Source organism: Bufo bufo, chromosome 2 (genome assembly GCF_905171765.1).
Source record: "Bufo bufo chromosome 2, aBufBuf1.1, whole genome shotgun sequence".
Taxonomy (NCBI): Eukaryota; Metazoa; Chordata; class Amphibia; order Anura; family Bufonidae; genus Bufo; species Bufo bufo.
Window position 1 is genome coordinate 33,340,573 of NC_053390.1, and position 20,605 is coordinate 33,361,177.

At 43.7% G+C, this 20,605-nt stretch overlaps 2 protein-coding genes across 4 annotated transcripts in view; one reads left to right on the forward strand and one right to left on the reverse strand.

The window, feature by feature from the left end:
- Positions 1-20,605, forward strand: part of LOC120992104 (zinc finger protein 436-like) — a 442,874-nt gene that overhangs the window by 234,007 nt on the left and 188,262 nt on the right. The window lies entirely within an intron of this gene.
- Positions 1,445-20,558, reverse strand: LOC120992111 (zinc finger protein 84-like). 3 transcript variants are annotated; one of them, XM_040420882.1, is made up of 7 exons: positions 20,497-20,558; positions 16,463-16,612; positions 15,201-15,356; positions 5,998-6,121; positions 5,849-5,913; positions 4,653-4,899; positions 1,445-2,968 (listed from the first exon to the last, which is right to left on the reverse strand). In XM_040420882.1, exons 2-7 carry the CDS (start codon positions 16,538-16,540, stop codon positions 1,983-1,985), a joined length of 1,656 nt encoding a protein of 551 aa, XP_040276816.1. In that variant the 5' UTR covers positions 16,541-16,612; positions 20,497-20,558; the 3' UTR covers positions 1,445-1,982. The 3 variants fall into 3 exon arrangements, with proteins under 3 accessions (XP_040276816.1, XP_040276817.1, XP_040276818.1); XM_040420883.1 differs by lacking the exons at positions 16,463-16,612; positions 20,497-20,558 and adding an exon at positions 16,392-16,432; XM_040420884.1 differs by lacking the exons at positions 15,201-15,356; positions 16,463-16,612; positions 20,497-20,558 and adding an exon at positions 16,392-16,396.

A 20,605-nucleotide genomic window follows, 5' to 3' on the forward strand; every position in this document is an offset into this window, starting at 1 on the left:
AGAATATGACATATTTTCAGTTGTTTCACACTTGTTTGTTATGTATATAATTCCACATGTGTTAATTCATAGTTTTGATGCCTTCAGTGTGAATCTACAATTTTCATAGTCATGAAAATAAAGAAAACTCTTTGAATGAGAAGGTGTGTCCAAACTTTTGGTCTGTACTGTATATGTAAAACTTATCAAAAACCAACAGCCAAGAACTCCTTCATTCTACATTCAAGTTGTCATTTACCCAATTGGCTATTGAACGTCGAATTCGGACAGTCCCCTTGACTAAAACGAAACTGTACCGAGAACTCTCAGTTTGAAGCCAAAGCATTGACCTTAAAAAACAATTTTTTGAAGAAACAATATCCCAGTTCATTGTTAGATGGAGCATTAGAGAATGTGAGGAGTCTACCTAGGAGTTCTTTTTTCACATCAAAACCGGGACAGAAAACACAAGTGGAATCCCAATTTAGACTTATCCTGCCATATACCACACAACATAGGGAGATGGAAGAGATAGTGAAACGACACTGGCACCACTTGTTACAAGACAAAACAATAGGTACACTAATACCATTTACACCGCAGATCATGTACACGAAAGCACCCATTTTGGGCATAAAAATTGCTCTATCAATCAAACCAAAATCCAATAAGACTCTGGGAATAACAAATTGGATAAACCTTAAAGGTTTTTACAGATGTGGCCAGTGTTTAGGTTGTAAAAACACTAAAATTCCAAAAAGTATAAAAAAGGTTCACTCAACACAAAACTCCTTCTCATTAGAGATCAAACATTTTCTCACTTGTAACTCGACTAGTGTTGTCTATCTCATCCAATGTCCGTGCTCAAAACAGTACATCGGGAGAACTAAAAGAACTTTGAAAGTGAGGATATCCGAACATCTAACTAATATTAAAAAAGGATATTTAAAACTTTCTTCTTTGAGGAATAGGACCTTTGATGACGTCACTGCGTTCATCACATGGTCCATCACATGATCCATCACCATGGTGATGGATCATGTGATGAGCGTAGTGACGTCATCAAAGGTCCTTTTCCTCACAGATGAAGACAGAAGAGATTCCGGCTGCGCGAACAAGTGGATTAAGGTAAGTTAAATAATTATTTTTTTTAACTCCTCCAGCCCTTATAGCCATGTTATAAGGGAAAATAATAATGATCGGGTCCCCATCCCGATCGTCTCATAGCAACCGTGCGTGAAAATCGCACCACATCCGCACTTGCTTGCGGATGCTTGCGATTTTCACGCAGCCCCATTCACTTCTATGGGGCCTGCGTTGCGTGAAAAACACACAAAATAGAGCTTGCTGCGATTTCCACGCAGCGCACAAGTGATTTGTGAAAATCACCGTTCATGTGCACAGCCCCATAGAAATGAATGGGTCCGGATTCAGTGCGGGTGCAAGGGGCCTTAGTGTTTTATGCGATTTTATTTCTATTTCATATTTTTTATTGCTGCTATTCCTACGGATTATATGTATCCAATAAACTGTTATTGTTCCATATGGTACACATAGACGTGAGTGCCAGTCTTATTTACTCATATTGCTAATTTGTTTCCTTCTAAAAGGGTGATCAGTTTAGACTAGAGCACCTATCCCACACTGAGAAGGCAGTGAGCTATTCACACTAACAACATTCAATTTGTCAGTTTTGGTTCTTAAAGAAAGAGTGAACGGCAATTTGTCTACATCTGTCACCCATTTACCTACACCTTTCAGATTATCTGGATTCTATTTGCTATTTTAGATAATATATTTATTGGTAATTGTACATTTCTGACTTTAAGGCTTTGTTCACATCTCCTTTTGGTAAATCCGGCAGAGAATAGAAGAACTTCACCATAATGGGATACAGGAGAGATATGGCATACATGCCAGCTCTGTTTCGGAGAAATACCGCAGCATGCAGATTACTGGTAGTCTACTCAACAAGATTTCTGAGAACGAAAGTTTCCATATTCTTAAGTCCTTTGATGTATACCAAGACTTGGTTTCTGGGTAAATAATTTAACACATTCGGAACATGAAAATGGCTTTTCCCCTATGTGAGTTCCTTGATGTTGGGCAAGATCTGAATTTAATGTAAAGCATTTACTCCACTCTGAAAATAAAAATGGCTTCCCTCCAGTGTGAGTTTTTTGATGGTCAACAAGATTTGATTTCCGAGTAAAACATTTGCCACATTCTGAACATGAATACGGCTTCTCCCCTGTGTGACTTCGTTGATGCTTAACAAGAGTTGATTTAGCGCTATAACATTTTCCACATTCTGAACATGAAAATGGTTTCTCCCCTGTGTGAATTCTCTGATGCTTAACAAGATCTGATTTCACAATAAAACATTTGTCGCATTCTGAACATGAAAATGGCTTCTCCCCTGTGTGAATTCTTTGATGGGTAACAAGATCTGATTTATGAGTAAAACATTTGCCACATTCTGAACATAAAAACGGCTTCTCTCCTGTGTGAATTCTCTGATGTCTAACAAGGTCTGATTTATGAGTAAAACATTTTCCACATTCTGAGCATGAATATGGCTTCTCCCCTGTGTGACTTCTTTGATGTGCAACTAGAGTTGGTTTCTGAGTAAAACATTTCCCACATTCTGAACATGAAAATGGTTTTGCCCCTGTGTGAATTCTTTGATGTCTTGCGAGATCTGACTTCTGGGTAAAACATTTGCCACATTCTGAACACAAAAATGTTTCCTTCCTTTTACGAGCTCTTGGATGTTCAACATCCCTTCTGTGTCTTTTATTCTGCTTTACAGTATGTGATGAATCAGATAGAAGATGCTTAAAATGATGAGATGATAGATCTTGGCTGTGAAGGGCTAAGTATATTTCTGGGATAACCTTATGCTCTTCATATATATCTTGTGTGATACCACAATCAACTGCTTTCAAGTCCAACGATATCAGATATCCCTCTAAGCTCCCAGTACAATCTGCCAAAAATAAAACTGATTGTATTATACAGTATTCGAATAGTATAACCTTAAAAATGATAGCGATGGTTTGTAACTTTTCTATATAGAAATTTTCACACAAATTGAAAGGCATGTGGCAAAATGCAATAATTCTAAGACAGTGTTGGAAAAGCAGATCACAAATCAATACATAGACCTCAGAGCAAGGACCAGTAGTTCATGACGTTAGGCCACTAGGCTGCTGCTTTAGCACTTTTGGACCTCTATATTGAAGCTAGGGTCTTAATTAGCCTCTCACCACTCCTTTCTAGTGAAATGCTCAGTGGAGAGTCATAAAGGGACCGGTGCTATTAGACAGTGTTTATCTCACCCACTCCCTGATGGCTATATACCCTTTAGCAGAGAGCAGGAAAGAGTGGAGGATCAATCTGGTTATGTATAAAGTCGTGCATTCAAGTGTCAGGGCTTGACAGACAGGTTATAAGGACCCAATACATTGCAATAAGGCACGTTTGCTCATGGTATGGTGCCTGAGCAATAGGTTCTAGTACGCTTGTGTCCTGCGAACGTGTGCCAATATTCTGTATCGACCACTGCCTGACTTTGGAATTTGACCCTTTGATGCCTGACCTTTCCCTGTTCCTTTTACTGTCTACCCTAACCCTTTGCACTGGTGTGTCTGGACCCCAGTGTGTCAGCAGTCTACTGAACAGAAACTACTTCAGGAGATAGTGGCCTGGTGGTTCCCCGGCAGCAGAGTCTATATTCCTGTACAGGGGTTAAAGGGTGAAGACCAGGGGTATGCCAGGACAACACCCTTAGGAGTAGCCAAAAGCCAAATCTATTCAGTAGGCACAGCGGATACACATTTGCTATTTGTAATACAAAAAAAAAGACAAATGTTACCCTTACAAAATGTTTTCTTTACTGTAAATTAAAAAAGAAAGCAAGGCCAGAAAAAAAAAAGAATAAGAAAAAAACCAACATAAATTTGGTGTCTCCCTTATCTCCCTAACCGAGAGAATACATCTATTATGCAATTTATACTGCATGGTGGACATCATAAAAACAAAACCCATTTATGTTTCTTTTTTCTAATTCCCTACCCAAAAAAACTTCATCCAAGTGGACTGGCCCACTGCTGCTGCCCAGTAATATTTATTGGGCCCTTGAATCCCAGGGCTGCTGTTAGACTCTCCATGTCTGGAACATTCAGGCCAAAAAAATGAACCTCTTAAAAAACTAAGAGCCCTTCCCCCATTCATTGATTTCAAGCCCATGTTAGAACCAAAAATAGTCAGTTGGCACAGTTGTCAGTACTATTGAATTGACTGGGTCCTTGTAATTTCATATATTTGAAACTGCACAATTAGTCTAAAGTTGTGTTCGCACCACGTTTTAGACCTCTGCTGGACTTGCCATCACACCCTGTTGGAACGTATACCGAGACGGATCCACTCATTGAATAAGGCAAAAGATTATATTTTTGACTCTGCTTGACATTTGTTTCCTTCTTCCCTGTCAGACAGAATAATGTAGTCTACTATGCTATTTTGCTTAAAGGGTCTCTGAAGATAGAGGGGTCACCAACAGAAATGTTCAAACAAGAAGATATTTCTAACATTTAACCATATCTGAATTTTATTCCCCAAGACAGAAATGATGGAACTCTTCTCTGCTTTACTAATTGGTTACTACTCACCTGGGCTGTTATCTGTAGGAGATTCCTCCTTATACTGGTTGTCACCTCTCACACTTATCTCTGTAGGTGTTTTCTCCTTATACTGGTCATCAATTTTCACAAATGTCTCTGTAGGAATGTCCTCCTTCCGTTGGTCATCAACTCTCACAAATGTCTCTGTAAGAATGTCCTCCTTCCATTGGTCATCACCTCTCACATATGTCTCTGTAGAATTACTATTGCTCAGATCTTTATCCTGATTCACAAGCTGCAAAACAAATATTGTAAAAGTCATCGGTTGGAAAAGACACAGGGAATATTCTAGATGAGTCTAAAAGATCATTAATTATCATGATGACCAGTGGAGGGAAATCAGCTTCTGCCAGACACATGGGAGAAAATAAATTATCAGATAGATAAAAATCCAACCATTTGGTTTGTTATTTCCATCAGCAGTCTCCTGTCACAATGTAGGGGGAGGGGATAAACACCAGAATGACAACAGAAGGAAAATGACCAGGAACTAGTCCTCAAGGCGAAGGAAAGGGAACGGGAGACCACCTAGGAAACCCTAGACCTAGTCCTGACTCCTGTCAGTATGAATAGACCCTGAAGGTGGGAATATTCGTACACCGTAAACCTAGGCCCTAGTAACCCTGAAAATCCTTAGGAATAGTGACAGGGTCTGAGATGACAGATTCCTTCCCAGATGAATGAACCAGCGTCTCCCTGAGGCCTAGTAAACAACGAGCAATAGAGAACAACAAAATACAAGCGAAGTACACTTATCTTCAATAGCAAATGGATGAGCAGGAGCTCAGATGAGAACCACACACCAGCTCTTCCAACTCCAGGCAGATAATATAAACCGCATGGTAAGAAGTGCGAGTCCAGACCAAATAGAGAGCAGTAATGACAACAAGTTGCACCTGGGATAAGAGGTGTGGTCATTACCAACAACAACACTGCAACAAGTGAAAACAGAGAGGCTGTCAGATAACCTCACGTGCCGCCAGTCTCTCAGATCTTCTAACCTCTGTCATGGGAGGGACCGTGACATCTCCATAGTCAAAAAATTGCCAGCAGATCTAGGCAACATCTAATCTCCACCTTTCTCATTATACAAATATAAAACATATAATACTATGGGATAAAACAAGACTGAACACAAGGACTTCACAGCCTTCTTCAGACCATAGAAGAATATCTCCATCTACCTGATGATTCTGTGGAAGAAGAGGACTGGGGCATCTCTCTGGTGTTCTTCTCTTACTGGATCTTCCTGTAGGAGACACATACAGTGACTGAATTTATTCTTTACATACAGATAATTAAAGGACGGGTGTATTTATTCTCTGTCTATTACCTGGTGATGTGAGATGCTGGTGCTGCTCCATCATGACCTCCTTGTACTGATCCTTGTGTCCTTCTATATATTCCCACTCCTCCATGGAGAAATAGACAGTGACATCCTGACACCTTATAGGTACCTGACAACAATATGATGCAATCATCACCCAGATTCTTCAGTGATCTTACTGTATGTGAAAGAAAATCTAAAACCCAAGAGGTAAACAGAATTTTACTACAGCAAAATGTATTTGATTTTAATCCATATGAGCCTAACCAAATCACAGTAGGAAGGTTGCCATCATCTTGTATGCATCTTCATGCTTGGATCCCCTGAAGAACCAATGATCATTAATACAGGGGAGACGTGTCAGGAGTGGTCTATACAAAGCCTATGAAGTAGTCATCCAGGGCCTTCCAGGTGACATCTGAGGATATAGCCACTAAGAAGTGGGGTAGCCTCTTTTGGGGCGGGTGCTCTACATTTAGGCAGGGGCATTTTAGGGATAGTTCCATCTCCCGTCTTGAAAGTGGCCACTCGTCAGTCGTGAGTCTATATGGTTTATCAGTCTTTTGGGCTGATGCTGCCTGTCATTATATATGTAGAGATGCACCAAGACTGTGACGACTGCTGTATAGGTTTTTAGCATATCATTTGGTTCCCACTTTGTAATGGAAAAAAATAAAATGTAACATTTTTGCAAACTTTGCTTACGTCCCGAATCTCATTGATGTAAAAGATATATGTGCCAAATTTCAAGAAGATTGGATAATATTTAGAGGTTGCACACTTTGATCCGTTTTGTAAAAGTAGGCAAAAAATAAGATTTTTTAATGTTAATTACTTTTATTGGGAAAACTAGAAATCACAAATATAAAATAATATTAAAACTAGACACTAAGATTAATAGGTAGTATGATAGACAAAACGTGTTATATTAATCAACTTTGAAAGATGCAATCCCTTCTTTTGTTAGCTTGGTGATGACTTTTCTGTGATGCTCGACTTCCCTCAGCAAGAATTGTTTTTGTTGTTCGTCCCTGACCGATTCGTCTTTGTTTTATTAGTAACGAAATGGTTCAGGTCTTTTCCTTCAAAAACTAGGTTTTTACCCTCTAATCGTTTCATTTCCTTTTTTTGTTTCTGACAGATACCAATGGTGTTTCTTAGCAACTGTGAGAGCACTTTTTTTTAACATCTGCATCTGGGTAAGTTCTCAGAAGCTGTAGCATATCCTAATCATTCTTTGGAGGCCAGTGACGTACACACAATCCATGGGGCCCCGGTGCGAAACTGATCCATGGGGCCCTCTCCCCCACTTCCTCCCCTACCATTCACCCAACATGCCTCCCAACAGTACCGCTTTGTGCGGAGCAGTCCGATTTTAGATGGCAATCCTGCTGTCCTGCCAAGCTCTACCTCTGCACAATTTGCCAGGGGCAAGAGTTGGGAGGTATGTACATGTACATAACCGCACACAGCTGTAAAGTATACCGTATTCATGTAAAGCTTAAAGTGTAACTGCCATTTACATTTCTTTTTTTGCTAAAGTGTAGGGCAAGTGATAGGTAACATTTTTGTAATATACTTTATTTAGCCAAAATATTTATCCTGAAATGGCCCTTAGCAGCGCTCTCTATTTGAAAAGTGGAGACGGGCTGTGCGGGCGCTGTGCTTCTGCCTCCCGTGCTCCCCCGGTGGCCACAGGCGTCTTAGGAGTTAAAATAATATGTATATTCACCATTTCTATGAAATCTAATGCTCTGGTACACTTACTAACCTGCCTTCCCTGCGATAATCACTCATGAAGCAGCTGCAGGAAGTAAGCGCTCACTGCACACAGTGCTTCAACTTCCAGCGGCTGCTTCATGAGTGATTATCGCAGGGAAGGCAGCGTTATACTGTATATTGAACAACATGGTGTATGGATTATAACGTATATTGTATAGCATGTTACAGGGATTATAATGTATACTGTACAGCAAATGTTTGGAGGTTACACCATGCCGAACAATATAACCCCTGTGGGATAGATAGATAGATAGATAGATAGATAGATAGATATGAGATAAGTAGCTAGATAGATATGCCTATATCTATATACAGTCTACACCTACAGTACAGACCAAAAGTTTGGACACACCTTCTCATTCAGAGTTTTCTTTATTTTCATGACTATGAAGGCATCAAAACTATGAATTAACACATGTGGAATTATATACATAACAAACAAGTGTGAAACAACTGAAAATATGTCATATACTAGGTTCTTCAAAGTAGCCACCTTTTGCTTTGATTACTGCTTTGCATTCTCTTGATGAGCTTCAAGAGGTAGTCCCCTGAAATGGTCTTCCAACAGTCTTGAAGGAGTTCCCAGAGATGCTTAGCACTTGTTGGCCCTTTTGCCTTCACTCTGCGGTCCAGCTCACCCCAAACCATCTCGATTGGGTTCAGGTCCAGTAACTGTGGAGGCCTGGTCATCTGGCGCAGCACCCTATCACTCTCCTTCATGGTCAAATAGCCTTTACTTTCAAAGTTTTCCCAATTTTTCGGCTGACTGACTGACCTTCATTTCTTAAAGTAATGATGGCCACTCGTTTTTCTTTACTTAGAATTTGTATTATGGCAAGAAAAAAGCAGCTAACAGTCTATTCAGTAGAACTATCAGCTGTGTATCCAACTGACTTCTCCTCAACGCAGCTGATGGTCCCAACCCCATTTATAAGGCAAGAAATCCCACTTATTAAACCTGACAGGGCACACCTGTGAAGTGAAAACCATTTCAGGGGACTACCTCTTGAAGCTCATCTAGAGAATGCCAAGAGTGTGCAGAGCAGTAATCAAAGCAAAAGGTGGCTACTTTGAAGAACCTAGAATATGACATCTTTTCAGTTGTTTCACACTTGTTTGTTATGTATATAATTCCACATGAGTTAATTCATAGTTTTGATGCCTTCAGTGTAAATCTACAATTTTCATAGTCATGAAAATAAAGAAAACTCTTTGAATAATAAGGTGTGTCCAAACTTTTGGTCTGTACTGTATGTACTGCAATATACACTCACCTAAAGAATTATTAGGAACACCATACTAATACGGTGTTGGACCCCCTTTTGCCTTCAGAACTGCCTTAATTCTACGTGGCATGGATTCAACAAGGTGCTGATAGCATTCTTTAGAAATGTTGGCCCATATTGATAGGATAGCATCTTGCAGTTGATGGAGATTTGAGGGATGCACATCCAGGGCACGAAGCTCCCGTTCCACCACATCCCAAAGATGCTCTATTGGGTTGAGATCTGGTGACTGTGGGGGCCATTTTAGTACAGTGAACTCATTGTCATGTTCAAGAAACCAATTTGAAATGATTCGAGCTTTGTGACATGATGCATTATCCTGCTGGAAGTAGCCATCAGAGGATGGATACATGTTCTCATTCTGTTTACGCCAAATTCGGACTCTACCATTCTAATGTCTCAACAGAAATCGAGACTCATCAGACCAGGCAACATTTTTCCAGTCTTCAACAGTCCAATTTTGGTGAGCTCGTGCAAATTGTAGCCTCTTTTTCCTATTTTTAGTGGAGATGAGTGGTACCCGGTGGGGTCTTCTGCTGTTGTAGCCCATCCGCCTCAAGGTTGTGCGTGTTGTGGCTTCACAAATGCTTTGCTGCATACCTCGGTTGTAACGAGTGGTTATTTCAGTCAACGTTGCTCTTCTATCAGCTTGAATCAGTCGGCCCATTCTCCTCTGACCTCTAGCATCCACAAGGCATTTTCGCCCACAGGACGGCCGCATACTGGATGTTTTTCCCTTTTCACACCATTCTTTGTAAACCCTAGAAATGGTTGTGCGTGAAAATCCCAGTAACTGAGCAGATTGTGAAATACTCAGACCGGCCCGTCTGGCACCAACAACCATGCCACGCTCAAAATTGCTTAAATCACCTTTCTTTCCCATTCTGACATTCAGTTTGGAGTTCAGGAGATTGTCTTGACCAGGACCACCCCCCTAAATGCATTGAAGCAACTGCCATGTGATTGGTTGACTAGATAATTGCATTAATGAGAAATAGAACAGGTGTTCCTAATAATTCTTTAGGTTAGTGTATAGTCGTAGGCTGTACATAGGTGTAGGCTGTACATAAGTGCAGGGCATGCTGCTGCAGAACACAAGGGGTGAAACCACTGGCAGGAACACACCATCCCAGTGATAGACTATCACTGGGATAGGATGGTGTGTCCTTGACAGTGGCTTCACCCCTTGTGTTCTGCAGCAGCATGCCCTCCATGTCTGTCCCCACTCCCAGCATACTTATGTAGCATGTGCAGCAGGCAGTTCTCAGTCTCAGGAGGGAGTCTAGCTTCTAAGATGGCGACAACGCCGCCTCCACATTACCTCTCCCTGTGCAATGCCGCTCCTCCTCTTCAGTCAGAAAAAGAAGGAGGAGGCAGCAGCAGTGGTGCGGGGAATATGTGGTAGGCGGTGCCCCACTTACCTTGCACACAGGAGGAAGTTTGGAAGAACTCATCAATAGTGTGGGCAAGTGTGTGGGCATTTTGCAAGGCGGGTAAGTGGGCGCGCTGAGCGGACATAGTAAACTTGTGAGTGGGGGCACAATAATTGCTGCGCGGCCGCTCACCCGCGCAGCTTAGAGGGAACACTGCCAAGGGCCAGTGGCGTAACTATAGTCTTATGGGCCACATTGCAAACTTTGGATTGCCCCCCCCCCCCCCCCATTTTTACAAAGAAGCGGCACATTTTCTTACTAAGGGCTCTTTCCGTGCGGCTAATCCGCTGTGTGAATGAGTGCCAAGCCCCAGCCCCATTCTGGACAGCAGAGTTACGGAGCAGTAACATGATTGACTGTGATCTTTTTACTACAAAATCACGGTGACAACTTTATCTCACTGTGATTTTGTAGTAAAAAGATCACAGAGAGGCACGGAGCATTATCAATCGTGTTAATGCTCTGTGTCTCTGCTGTCCGGAACGGGGCTTGGCTCTCTTTCACGCACTGGATTACCCACACGGGATCCGCTCGTGTTAAAGAGCCCTAAGCCCAATGCATGGCTACACTCACCCAGTCCTAATAAAATCTGGTCCTACCTCTTTCAGGGTGTCGCTGGTGTCGGCGTGATGTCTGCTGGATCCAGAACAAGATCCCTGTGGTGAGAAAAAAAGAATAATCACATAAGGAAGGGATGGTGACTGCTCCTGTGAATTCACCAGCAGGGGGCGCTGTGCTGGCCTGTAAAACTGATCCATGCCAATGTATAGCAGGGTAATCTAGGACATTTCACCTAAGTGCAACCACACAGTACTAATTCCCACCTTGTGGCCCCTCACAGTAGTTATGCCCACCTTTGTTCCTGTCACATTAGTTATGCCCAGATATGTGCCCCCTCACAATAGTTATGCCAAATATGTGTCCCCTTACAGTAGTTATGCCCAGATATGTGCCCCTCACAGTAGTTATGCCAGATTATGTGCCCCTTCACAGTATCTATGCCCAGTTATGTGCCCCCTCAGAGTGGTTATGCCAGATTGTGTCCCCTCACAGTAGTAATGCCAGATTATGTGCCCCTTCACAGTATTTATGCCCAGTTATGTGCCCCCTCAAAGTAGATATGCCCAGATATGTGCCCCCTCACAGTAGATATGCCCAGATATGTGCCCCCTCACAGTAGTAATGCCAGATTATGTGACCCTCACAGTAGTAATGCCAGATTATGTGTCCCCTCACAGTAGTTATGTCAGATTATGTGCTTCTCACATAAGATATGCCCACATATGTGCCCATCACAGTAGTAATGCCAGATTATGTGCCCCTCACAGTAGTTATGCCAGATTATGTGCCCCTTCACAGTAGTTATGCCCAGTTATGTGCCCCCTCAAAGTAGATATGCCCAGATATGTGCCCCCTCAGAGTGGTTATGCCAGATTATGTGTCCCCTCACAGTAGTAATGCCAGATTATGTGCTCCTTAACAGTATTTATGCCCGGTTATGTGCCCCCTCAAAGTAGATATGCCCAGATATGTGCCCCCTCAGAGTGGTTATGCCAGATTATGAGCCCCTCACATTAGATATGCCCATATATGTGCCCCTCACAGTGGTTATGCCATATTACGTGCCCCCTCACAGTAGTTATGCCTTCATATGTGCCTACTCATAGTTATGCCTTCATATGTGCCCCCCTCACAGTAGTTATGCCAGATTAGGTGCCCCCTCAAATTAGTTATGGCAGATTAGGTGCCCCTCAGTAGAGATGCCCACTTTTGTGCCCCCTCACTCTAGTTGTGCCCATCAAACCCCCCCCCCCCCCCCCTGCCCCCAGTCTGCAGCATTAGAAAAAAAAAACCACATACTTACCTTCTTCCCTGATGACAGGCTCCCACACTCATCGCGCTGCTGGCTTTGCTGAAGGCAGATTCCTGGGCTTTCAGCTCTCCTCCCACAGCCAGCAGCGCAATGTGGGGCCAGCAGGGGGAGCTCCTGAGCTCTGAAGATCAGTGAAGCAGGGAGCAGAGAGGTTTCCCTGCTTCACTATGGAAATGAACTGCCTGGCTGGGTGTGTGTGAGTGAGTGAGTGCGCGCTGGCTGTGGGAGGCCGGTAATTGCGGCGGGGCCGGTGCAGTCACTGTACTCCGGCCCCGCCGCTCCAGTGCTGCACTATACAAATATTAAATGTCTCATTCAATTAAAAGTGATTAAACAAGCCCCCCCACTTTTAATATTACCGTACACCCTAACAGCTTCTGTAGAATGCAGGCAGGCTGGGTGGGCGGCAGTGTAACTCCCTGATGTCACGTGCAGGGGCGTAACTATCAGGGAAGCAGGGGAAGCAGCTGCTTCGGGGCCCCGAGCTTAGAAGGGGCCCGGGAGCAGTAGCAGGGGTGTCAGCAGGGCAGGGTTGCATGTACTATGATGTAAACTTCAGGCAGCGTATAGTGGAGGGCCGCACTGAAGATAACAGCAGCTCTTGTCAGCAGCAGCTTATGCTGCTACCTTAAAAAAATCTCCCTGGAGCTTCCTTAAGAACCCCCCCCTCCCCAGTTTGCTCCTCTTCACTTACTGTCATATTACGGCAGGGCAGTAGTGCTCTTTGCTCTGCTATCAGTGTCTAGTCGGGACAGAGTGAGGGGGGCTGCACTGCTCTCTGAGGAGGAGACACCCAGCCATGTGCTCGGGGGGGGGGGGGGGGGGGGGCCTAAGACTATATAATGAATGCCTGTGTATATTTATACATTCAGCCCCATACTGAGGATGCATAGGGGAAATACACTGCCCAGTGGATGCTATTCCTGTACTTGCTTGAAATTGGTTATGCTATTTTTTTTCTGTGTATTCAAGTAAGCATGAGTTCACATCTCCATTTCATTTTCGGTTCTTCTGATCCGTCAGAAGAACAGAAAAAAAGGATCCTGTAAACAAATGGATCCTGTTGCATCCGTTATGCACATTTGGCATCCGTTTGAGCCATTTCTACCTGAGATCCGTTTTTTTGGACAGAAAGAAAACTCCTGTTCGCAGTACTTTTTTCCGTCTGATAGAACAGATCTCAGAAATGGCTCAAACGGATGCCAAATGTGCATAATGGATGCAGCAGGATCCATTTGTTTACAGGATCCTTTTTTTTTATTTTTTATTACAAGATACATCCAGTTTTTTTTTTTTTCAGTTCTTCTGACACATCAGAAGAACGTAAAATGAAACGGAAATGTAAACTCTACCTAATTATGTTTATTGGCATTGTATAGTGTGTATAGCTGTAATAATTTGAAAGGCAGGAGCGTACCTATAGTGGAAGCAGGGGACGCAGCTACTGCGGGGCCTGAACTCAAAAGGGGCCTACCTGAGATGAGGACTAAATTGTAAAAGGGCCCCCACAATAGTATTATATACAGTGACATGATATGCAGTATATGTGTGGGAAACGGACCAAGTCGCAGCAGGGCCTGGTCTGAGTGAGTGATTTTGACTAGCTGCAGGACTGGGGCCCATGAGGAAGGGGGGCCCATTCAATAATTTGGTGTGGGGCCCAGTCAGTTCTAGTTACGCCACTGGTCACGTGCCTGCGCCGCCTACTTTATGAATGAAGCAGGTGGCGCAGGCACGTGAAGTCAGTGAGTGACGCGCCAGCCGCCCGGCCTTGTTAGGGTGTACGGTAACATTAGGAGTGAGGGGGCATGTTTAATCACTTTTAATTGAATGAGACATTTTATATTTGTATACTGCAGCACCATAACAGTGTCCGTCACAGATACCCCCATAACAGTGCGTCATCCACAGATCCCCCATAACAGTGTATCAGCCACAGATCCCCCCATAACAGTGCCATCCCCAGATCCCCCCATAACAGTGTCCTTCACAGATCCCCCCATAACAGTGTCCTTCACAGATCCCCCATAATAGTGTCATCCACAGATCCCCAGTAATAGTGCCATCCACAGACCACCATTAGTTCCAAACCCACCAAAAGCACACCTTTTGGTTAAAAATATTTTTTTTCTTATTTTCCTCCCCCAAAACCTAGGTGCGTCTTATAGGGCGAAAAATACGGTATATATCTTTTACATCGCGGAGACTCGGGACGTAAGCAAAGTCATATGAAAATCACACCTTTGGAAAAATGTGTATGTGAGTGTGATTTAACAATTTTTGTCATTCAATAATGAATCTGTCTGGGGATAGTTTCTGAATTTTACTAAAGATTAAAAGTTTTATTTTAGATGATTTTTTGATACTGTGAATTTTTCTTAATTTTGCTCTCTATAGTGCCCGTTTTCTGTGATAGCACAGTAGGAATGAGTGGAATGTCCATCCAAGGCCAGACATGCATATTAAGCATTATTTAGAGTTTACTAATCGCGGATCCACATCCCCCTTTTTGCAGGCCCCATTTTATGTTTATGTATGTTTTTGATAAGGTTTGATTGGTAACAACACCTTAGAGTGTGATATGATTTGAAGAAACTCAAACCTAGGTTGTACGGGGAAGTCCCAGAAGTTTTTCTATAAATAAAGGGGAGCTTCTGGGAGTTGCTTGTGCACTACACGTGTATTACTTTGTCCTTCCCGGACGGTGATCTCCCTACTCTAGAAGGGAAACAAGGATTTGGAGCACAAAGGCAACCAGGTGAAACCTCCACTTGTAAGGGGATGTCAAGGGACTACTTTGACATGTATAAGTCCTAGCATTCCCAGCGGTGTCACCTCTTTAGTAAGCAGCTCAATCATCTTTTGGGTGAGTTCTAGGATCTTCTGCTCAAGTATCAAGGGGTGAGGGGGAGGCCCTTTGATTGGGTTCCATTCTTCAGACACATGGGTCTGACAGCGCTCACTAGAGGTCTTCTTCACTAATATGTAATCCTGTTCATGGGGAGACACAATAATAAATATCATTATATACATTTCCAGAGTCCAACATCAGAATGTCTCTCCTCTCCAATCATTCAGTATAATATCATCAGAATCTCTCACCTCTCCAGTCATATCATCTGTTATTACCATAGATAAGAATGATGTAATGTGACATCATCAGAATCTCTAACCTCTCCAGTCATATCATCTGTTATTACCATAGATAAGAATGATGTAATGTGACATCATCAGAATCTCTCACCTCTCCAGTCATATCATCTGTTATTACCATAGATAAGAATGATGTAATGTGACATCATCAGAACCTCTCACCTCTCCAGTCATATCATCTGTTATTATCATAGATAAGAATGATGTAATGTGACATCATCAGAACCTCTCACCTCTCCAGTCATATCATCTGTTATTACCATAGATAAGAATGATGTAATGTGACATCATCAGAATCTCTCACCTCTCCAGTCATATCATCTGTTATTACCATAGATAAGAATGATGTAATGTGACATCATCAGAACCTCTCACCTCTCCAGTCATATCATCTGTTATTACCAGAGATAAGAATGATGTAATGTGACATCATCAGAATCTCTCACCTCTCCAGTCATATCATCTGTTATTACCATAGATAAGAATGATGTAATGTGACATCATCAGAACCTCTCACCTCTCCAGTCATATCATCTGTTATTACCATAGATAAGAATGATGTAATGTGACATCATCAGACTCTCTCACCTCTCCAGCCATGTCCATCTGTTATTACCATAGATAAGAATGATGTAATGTGACATCATCAGAATCTCTCACATCTCCAGTCATATCATCTGTTATTACCATAGATAAGAATGATCTAATGTGACATCATCAGAATCTCTCACATCTCCAGTCATATCATCTGTTATTACCATAGATAAGAATGATGTAATGTGACATCATCAGAACCTCTCACCTCTCCAGTCATATCATCTGTTATTACCATAGATAAGAATGATGTAATGTGACATCATCAGAATCTCTCACCTCTCCAGTCATATCATCTGTTATTACCATAGATAAGAATGATGTAATGTGACATCATCAGAACCTCTCACCTCTCCAGTAAGTTGGAAGAGTATCTCTAGGGTGAGATTTAATATCCTCTCGGCCATCTTGTCTCTGTTCCCATCCATTCTTGATGGGTCAGTAAAGAAAGTTTTCTTATATAGAAGATACCACTAGAGATGATTTTAGATTGTAGGAACCTAAGTGGAAATATGAATGAATGTAAAATGCACACAAAATCACATGTAAACACACATATACTGGAGATAATAGGAGAAACATTTGAGAAGATATTACAGTGAAGTTTGTGTATTCTCTCTTTTTGTTTGGAACATAACTTAGTTAGTTTGTCAAGTGTTATAAGTAAGGGCTCTTTCACACTTGCGTTCTTGTCTTCCGGCATAGAGTTCCGTCGTCGGGGCTCTATGCCGGAAGAATCCTGATCAGGATTATCCTAATGCATTCTGAATGGAGAGAAATCCGTTCAGGATGCATCAGGATGTCTTCAGTTCCGGAACGGAACGTTTTTTGGCCGGAGAAAATACCGCAGCATGCTGCGCTTTTTGCTCCGGCCAAAAATCCGGAACACTTGCCGCAAGGCCGGATCCGGAATTAATGCCCATTGAAAGGCATTGATCCGGATCCGGCCTTAAGCTAAACGTCGTTTCGGCGCATTGCCGGAGCCGACATTTAGCTTTTTCTGAATGGTTACCATGGCTGCCGGGACGCTAAAGTCCTGGCAGCCATGGTAAAGTGTAGCGGGGAGCGGGGGAGCAGTATACCTACCGTCCGTGCGGCTCCCCGGGCGCTCCAGAGTGACGTCAGGGCGCCCCAAGCGCATGGATCATGTGATCACATGGATCACGTCATCCATGCGCATGGGGCGCTCTGACGTCATTCTGGAGCGCCCCGGGAGCCGCACGGACTGTAAGTATACCGCTCCCCCGCTCCCCACTACTACTATGGCAGCCAGGACTTTAATAGCGTCCTGGGTGCCATAGTAACACTGAACGCATTTGGAAGACGGTTCCGTCTTCAAATGCTTTCAGTACACTTGCGTTTTTCCGGATCCGGCGTGTAATTCCGGCAAGTGGAGTACACGCCGGATCCGGACAACGCAAGTGTGAAAGAGGCCTTACAGGAAACTGTCTGTTGCTTTATGTTCACCTACTTATTAACTTTGCTTGGCCACTTGCTATGCAACTATCTTGAATCTTAATCTGGGTTTGGGTTTGGTCCAGCCTTGCCTGGTAGATTAGGGTGGAGTGCTGATTGTTGAGTCTTTTTATCTCCGATTGTTGTGGATAGTGTTTGCCATGTGCATCTTCTCCCAGATTCTGATCTGGTTCTAGTCTGGTGTGTTTTCTGTATATCCTGGAGTCTGTCACCCCACAGAGTTTGTGCGTGTTGCTGTTTTTGGGATGAGTTCAGCATTGCTTCGTCTCTGTTCACTGTCATTTATCCACTATCTCCCTGTATGTCATATATCTGCCGTCCACTCCATTGCTGAATCATCTCTTGCTCCTGTGACCCTCAGCATTTGTTGCCTGTTATCCATTGCTTTCAGTCAGTATTGACCACTAGCTGGTGTGCATTTCAGCTGCACTATAAGTTCTGGGGGTGACTGAGTACAATGAGCCACTGTCTGGATGTGGAAAAGACGACTAATATAGGTGAAGTCCGGTTCTGGGGTCTTGGGCATAACCGGCGTTGTTACAAAAAGGCAGTTCCTCCATGTCTCAAGTTGAACCAGAGTCAATGGATGTTGCAACTTCACATGATAGCCAATCACTGGCTGCAGCAGTGATGACACTACTTATAGCATATGAGCAGTGATGGCCAGTTCGCAGTGTTCGCCTGCGAACACATGCGGGCTGCCATCTTGACTCACCCGGACAGAGATGCACAGGTAAGCCCTTGTATGCAGGTGCACATCGCCATGGCGAAATACAGATACAAACGCAAAAACACTAATGCAATCGCACTCTGCAACCAGCACTCTGCCCTGCCTCTATGCTGGATGTTGAATGAGGCATTGGTGTACATTTTGGCCAAAGCGTAATAAGCCACTCACCACGTCAAGGTCGCCTCCATGAGTGGTCCCTAACACTAGTACCTACCTGTTATGGGCCATGACAGCCACACAAAGTCCAGGGAGCGCAGGTACAGCATGAACGCCAAGCACACTCTGCTTTTAAGCCCGTCCGGTGCCATTACAGCTTTCATCGGATCCAGGGATGCAAGTACCAACATGTTAGGCATTGGTGTACATTTTGGCCAAAGCGTAATAAGCCACTCACCACGTCAAGGTCGCCTCCATGCCTCATTCAACATCCAGCATAGAGACAGGGCAGAGTGCTGGTTGCAGAGTGCGATTGCATTTGTGTTTTTGCGTTTGTATCTGTATTTCACCATGGCGATGTGCACCTGCATACAGGGTTGTGCTGGCTGAATCCCCCACATTTTTCTCTTTGTAGTACATATTGGAGGCGTGGCGATCTCCTTTGAGTCATGCACACCTGACCAGTTAGTCTGCCCTGGAGGCTGGTTTTAAAGTCAGTATAAAACTGAGTCTACTTATATAGCACCTACCAGTAGCCATTTGGCTCCAGGAGAAGTATATGGTGGGCTCAGCATGCATGTTGGTACTTGCATCCCTGGATCTGATGAAAGCTGTAATGGCACCGGACGGGGCTAAAAGCAGAGTGTGCCTGGCGTGCATGCTGCACCTGCGCTCCCTGGACTTTGTGTGGCTGTCATGGCCCAAAACAGGTAGGAACTAGTGTTAGGGACCACTCATGGAGGCGACCTTGACGTGGTGAGTGGCTTATTACGCTTTGGCCAAAATGTACACCAATGCCTCATTCAACATCCAGCATAGAGGCAGGGCAGAGTGCTGGTTGCAGAGTGCTATTTCATTTGTGTGTTTGCGTTTGTACAGGTAAGCCCTTACCTGTGCCTGTGCCGCGAGCCGGTCTGAAATCAAATGCGGTCACAGGGAGCAGGCAGTTCCGAGAACACCCACCAGGGGCCTTCATCGGGCTGTTCTCGGAACTGCCTGCTCCCGGTGAGCGCATTTGATTTCAGACCGGCTCGCGGCACAGGCACAGGTAAGGGCTTACCTGTGCATCGCCGGCCGGGTGAGTCAAGATGGCAGCCCGCATGTGTTCGCAGGCGAACACTGCGAACTGGCAATCACTGCATATGAGTAGGGTAGACCATCGTTTCCCAATGTTCCCCTGACATACATCCTGGCTTCACCACTGCAACCAAACAGACTGGAAGAGGATACCCTGGAATAGTGGTAGCTAGGTAATTATATTCACTGTGAGGGGCCTGACATTTTTTAGACTCGGGTAACCCCTTTAATGAGGCCTTTCACTTAGTGATTCTTTGTTTTATTCTGGAGAGGAAGGACCTTTAATCCATGTGCAAATGAGCAGTTAAAGGGCCTTTCGGGTTACACACTAAAAAATAAATCACCTCAGCATTCAACCTGACTGCATTATATAAGTCAGGTGATGAAGTTCTAAGTGCCTTTTGACTCCTCCTGTGATCCGTGACCTGTGCCCTCTATTTACCTCCCGTCATCCTACACAGCAAGCACGACGTGTGACCGTATCCTGCTGCTGCTGGGGAGCTGTGATCATCGGAGGAACCAGGTGAGGATTTACTGTTTGGTTTTTTTACTTTCTGTGAGGGGGCACATATCTGGGCATAACTACTGTGAGAGGGCACATATCTGGGCATAACTACTGTGAGAGGGCACATATCTGTACATAACTACTGTGAGGGGGCACATATCAGTACATAACTACTGTGAGGGGCACATGTCTCGGTATAACTACTGTAAAGGGGGAATAATTATTATGTGGAGCATAAAGTGGACTGGGTGTGTATAGTTATGCTTTGGGCGGAGTTAGGGGTGTGGCATAAAAAAATCTCATGGCACGCTACGCACACCACACATATTGTCCCTCTTTGTGATTTTCTAAATTTGGGAGGTTTGAAGAAGAGTCAGGAAGTAGTGAAGGGGTTAACAATAAGCCTGCCTCCCATTAATGCTGAGTGACTACTCCCTTACCTCCAGCTGTAGAGAAGCAGTGCAGTTGTTCTGTGGCTACAGGACCTGTGATGATGTCGTAGACATGTGATCAGTCACATGTGTGGGAGGAGCCAAGGATCACATGACC

Bases quoted from the DNA above. Each gene is read 5' to 3' on its own strand.
- LOC120992111 (XM_040420882.1), bottom strand. From the start codon at position 16,540: ATGGATGGGAACAGAGACAAGATGGCCGAGAGGATATTAAATCTCACC. The intron at 15,357-16,462 runs GTGAGAGGTTCT...CCCCATGAACAG, and splicing joins TCTTCCAACTTACTGGAGAG to GATTACATATTAGTGAAGAA. The intron at 2,969-4,652 runs GTGAGTAGTAAC...TATTTTTGGCAG, and splicing joins TCCTACAGATAACAGCCCAG to ATTGTACTGGGAGCTTAGAG.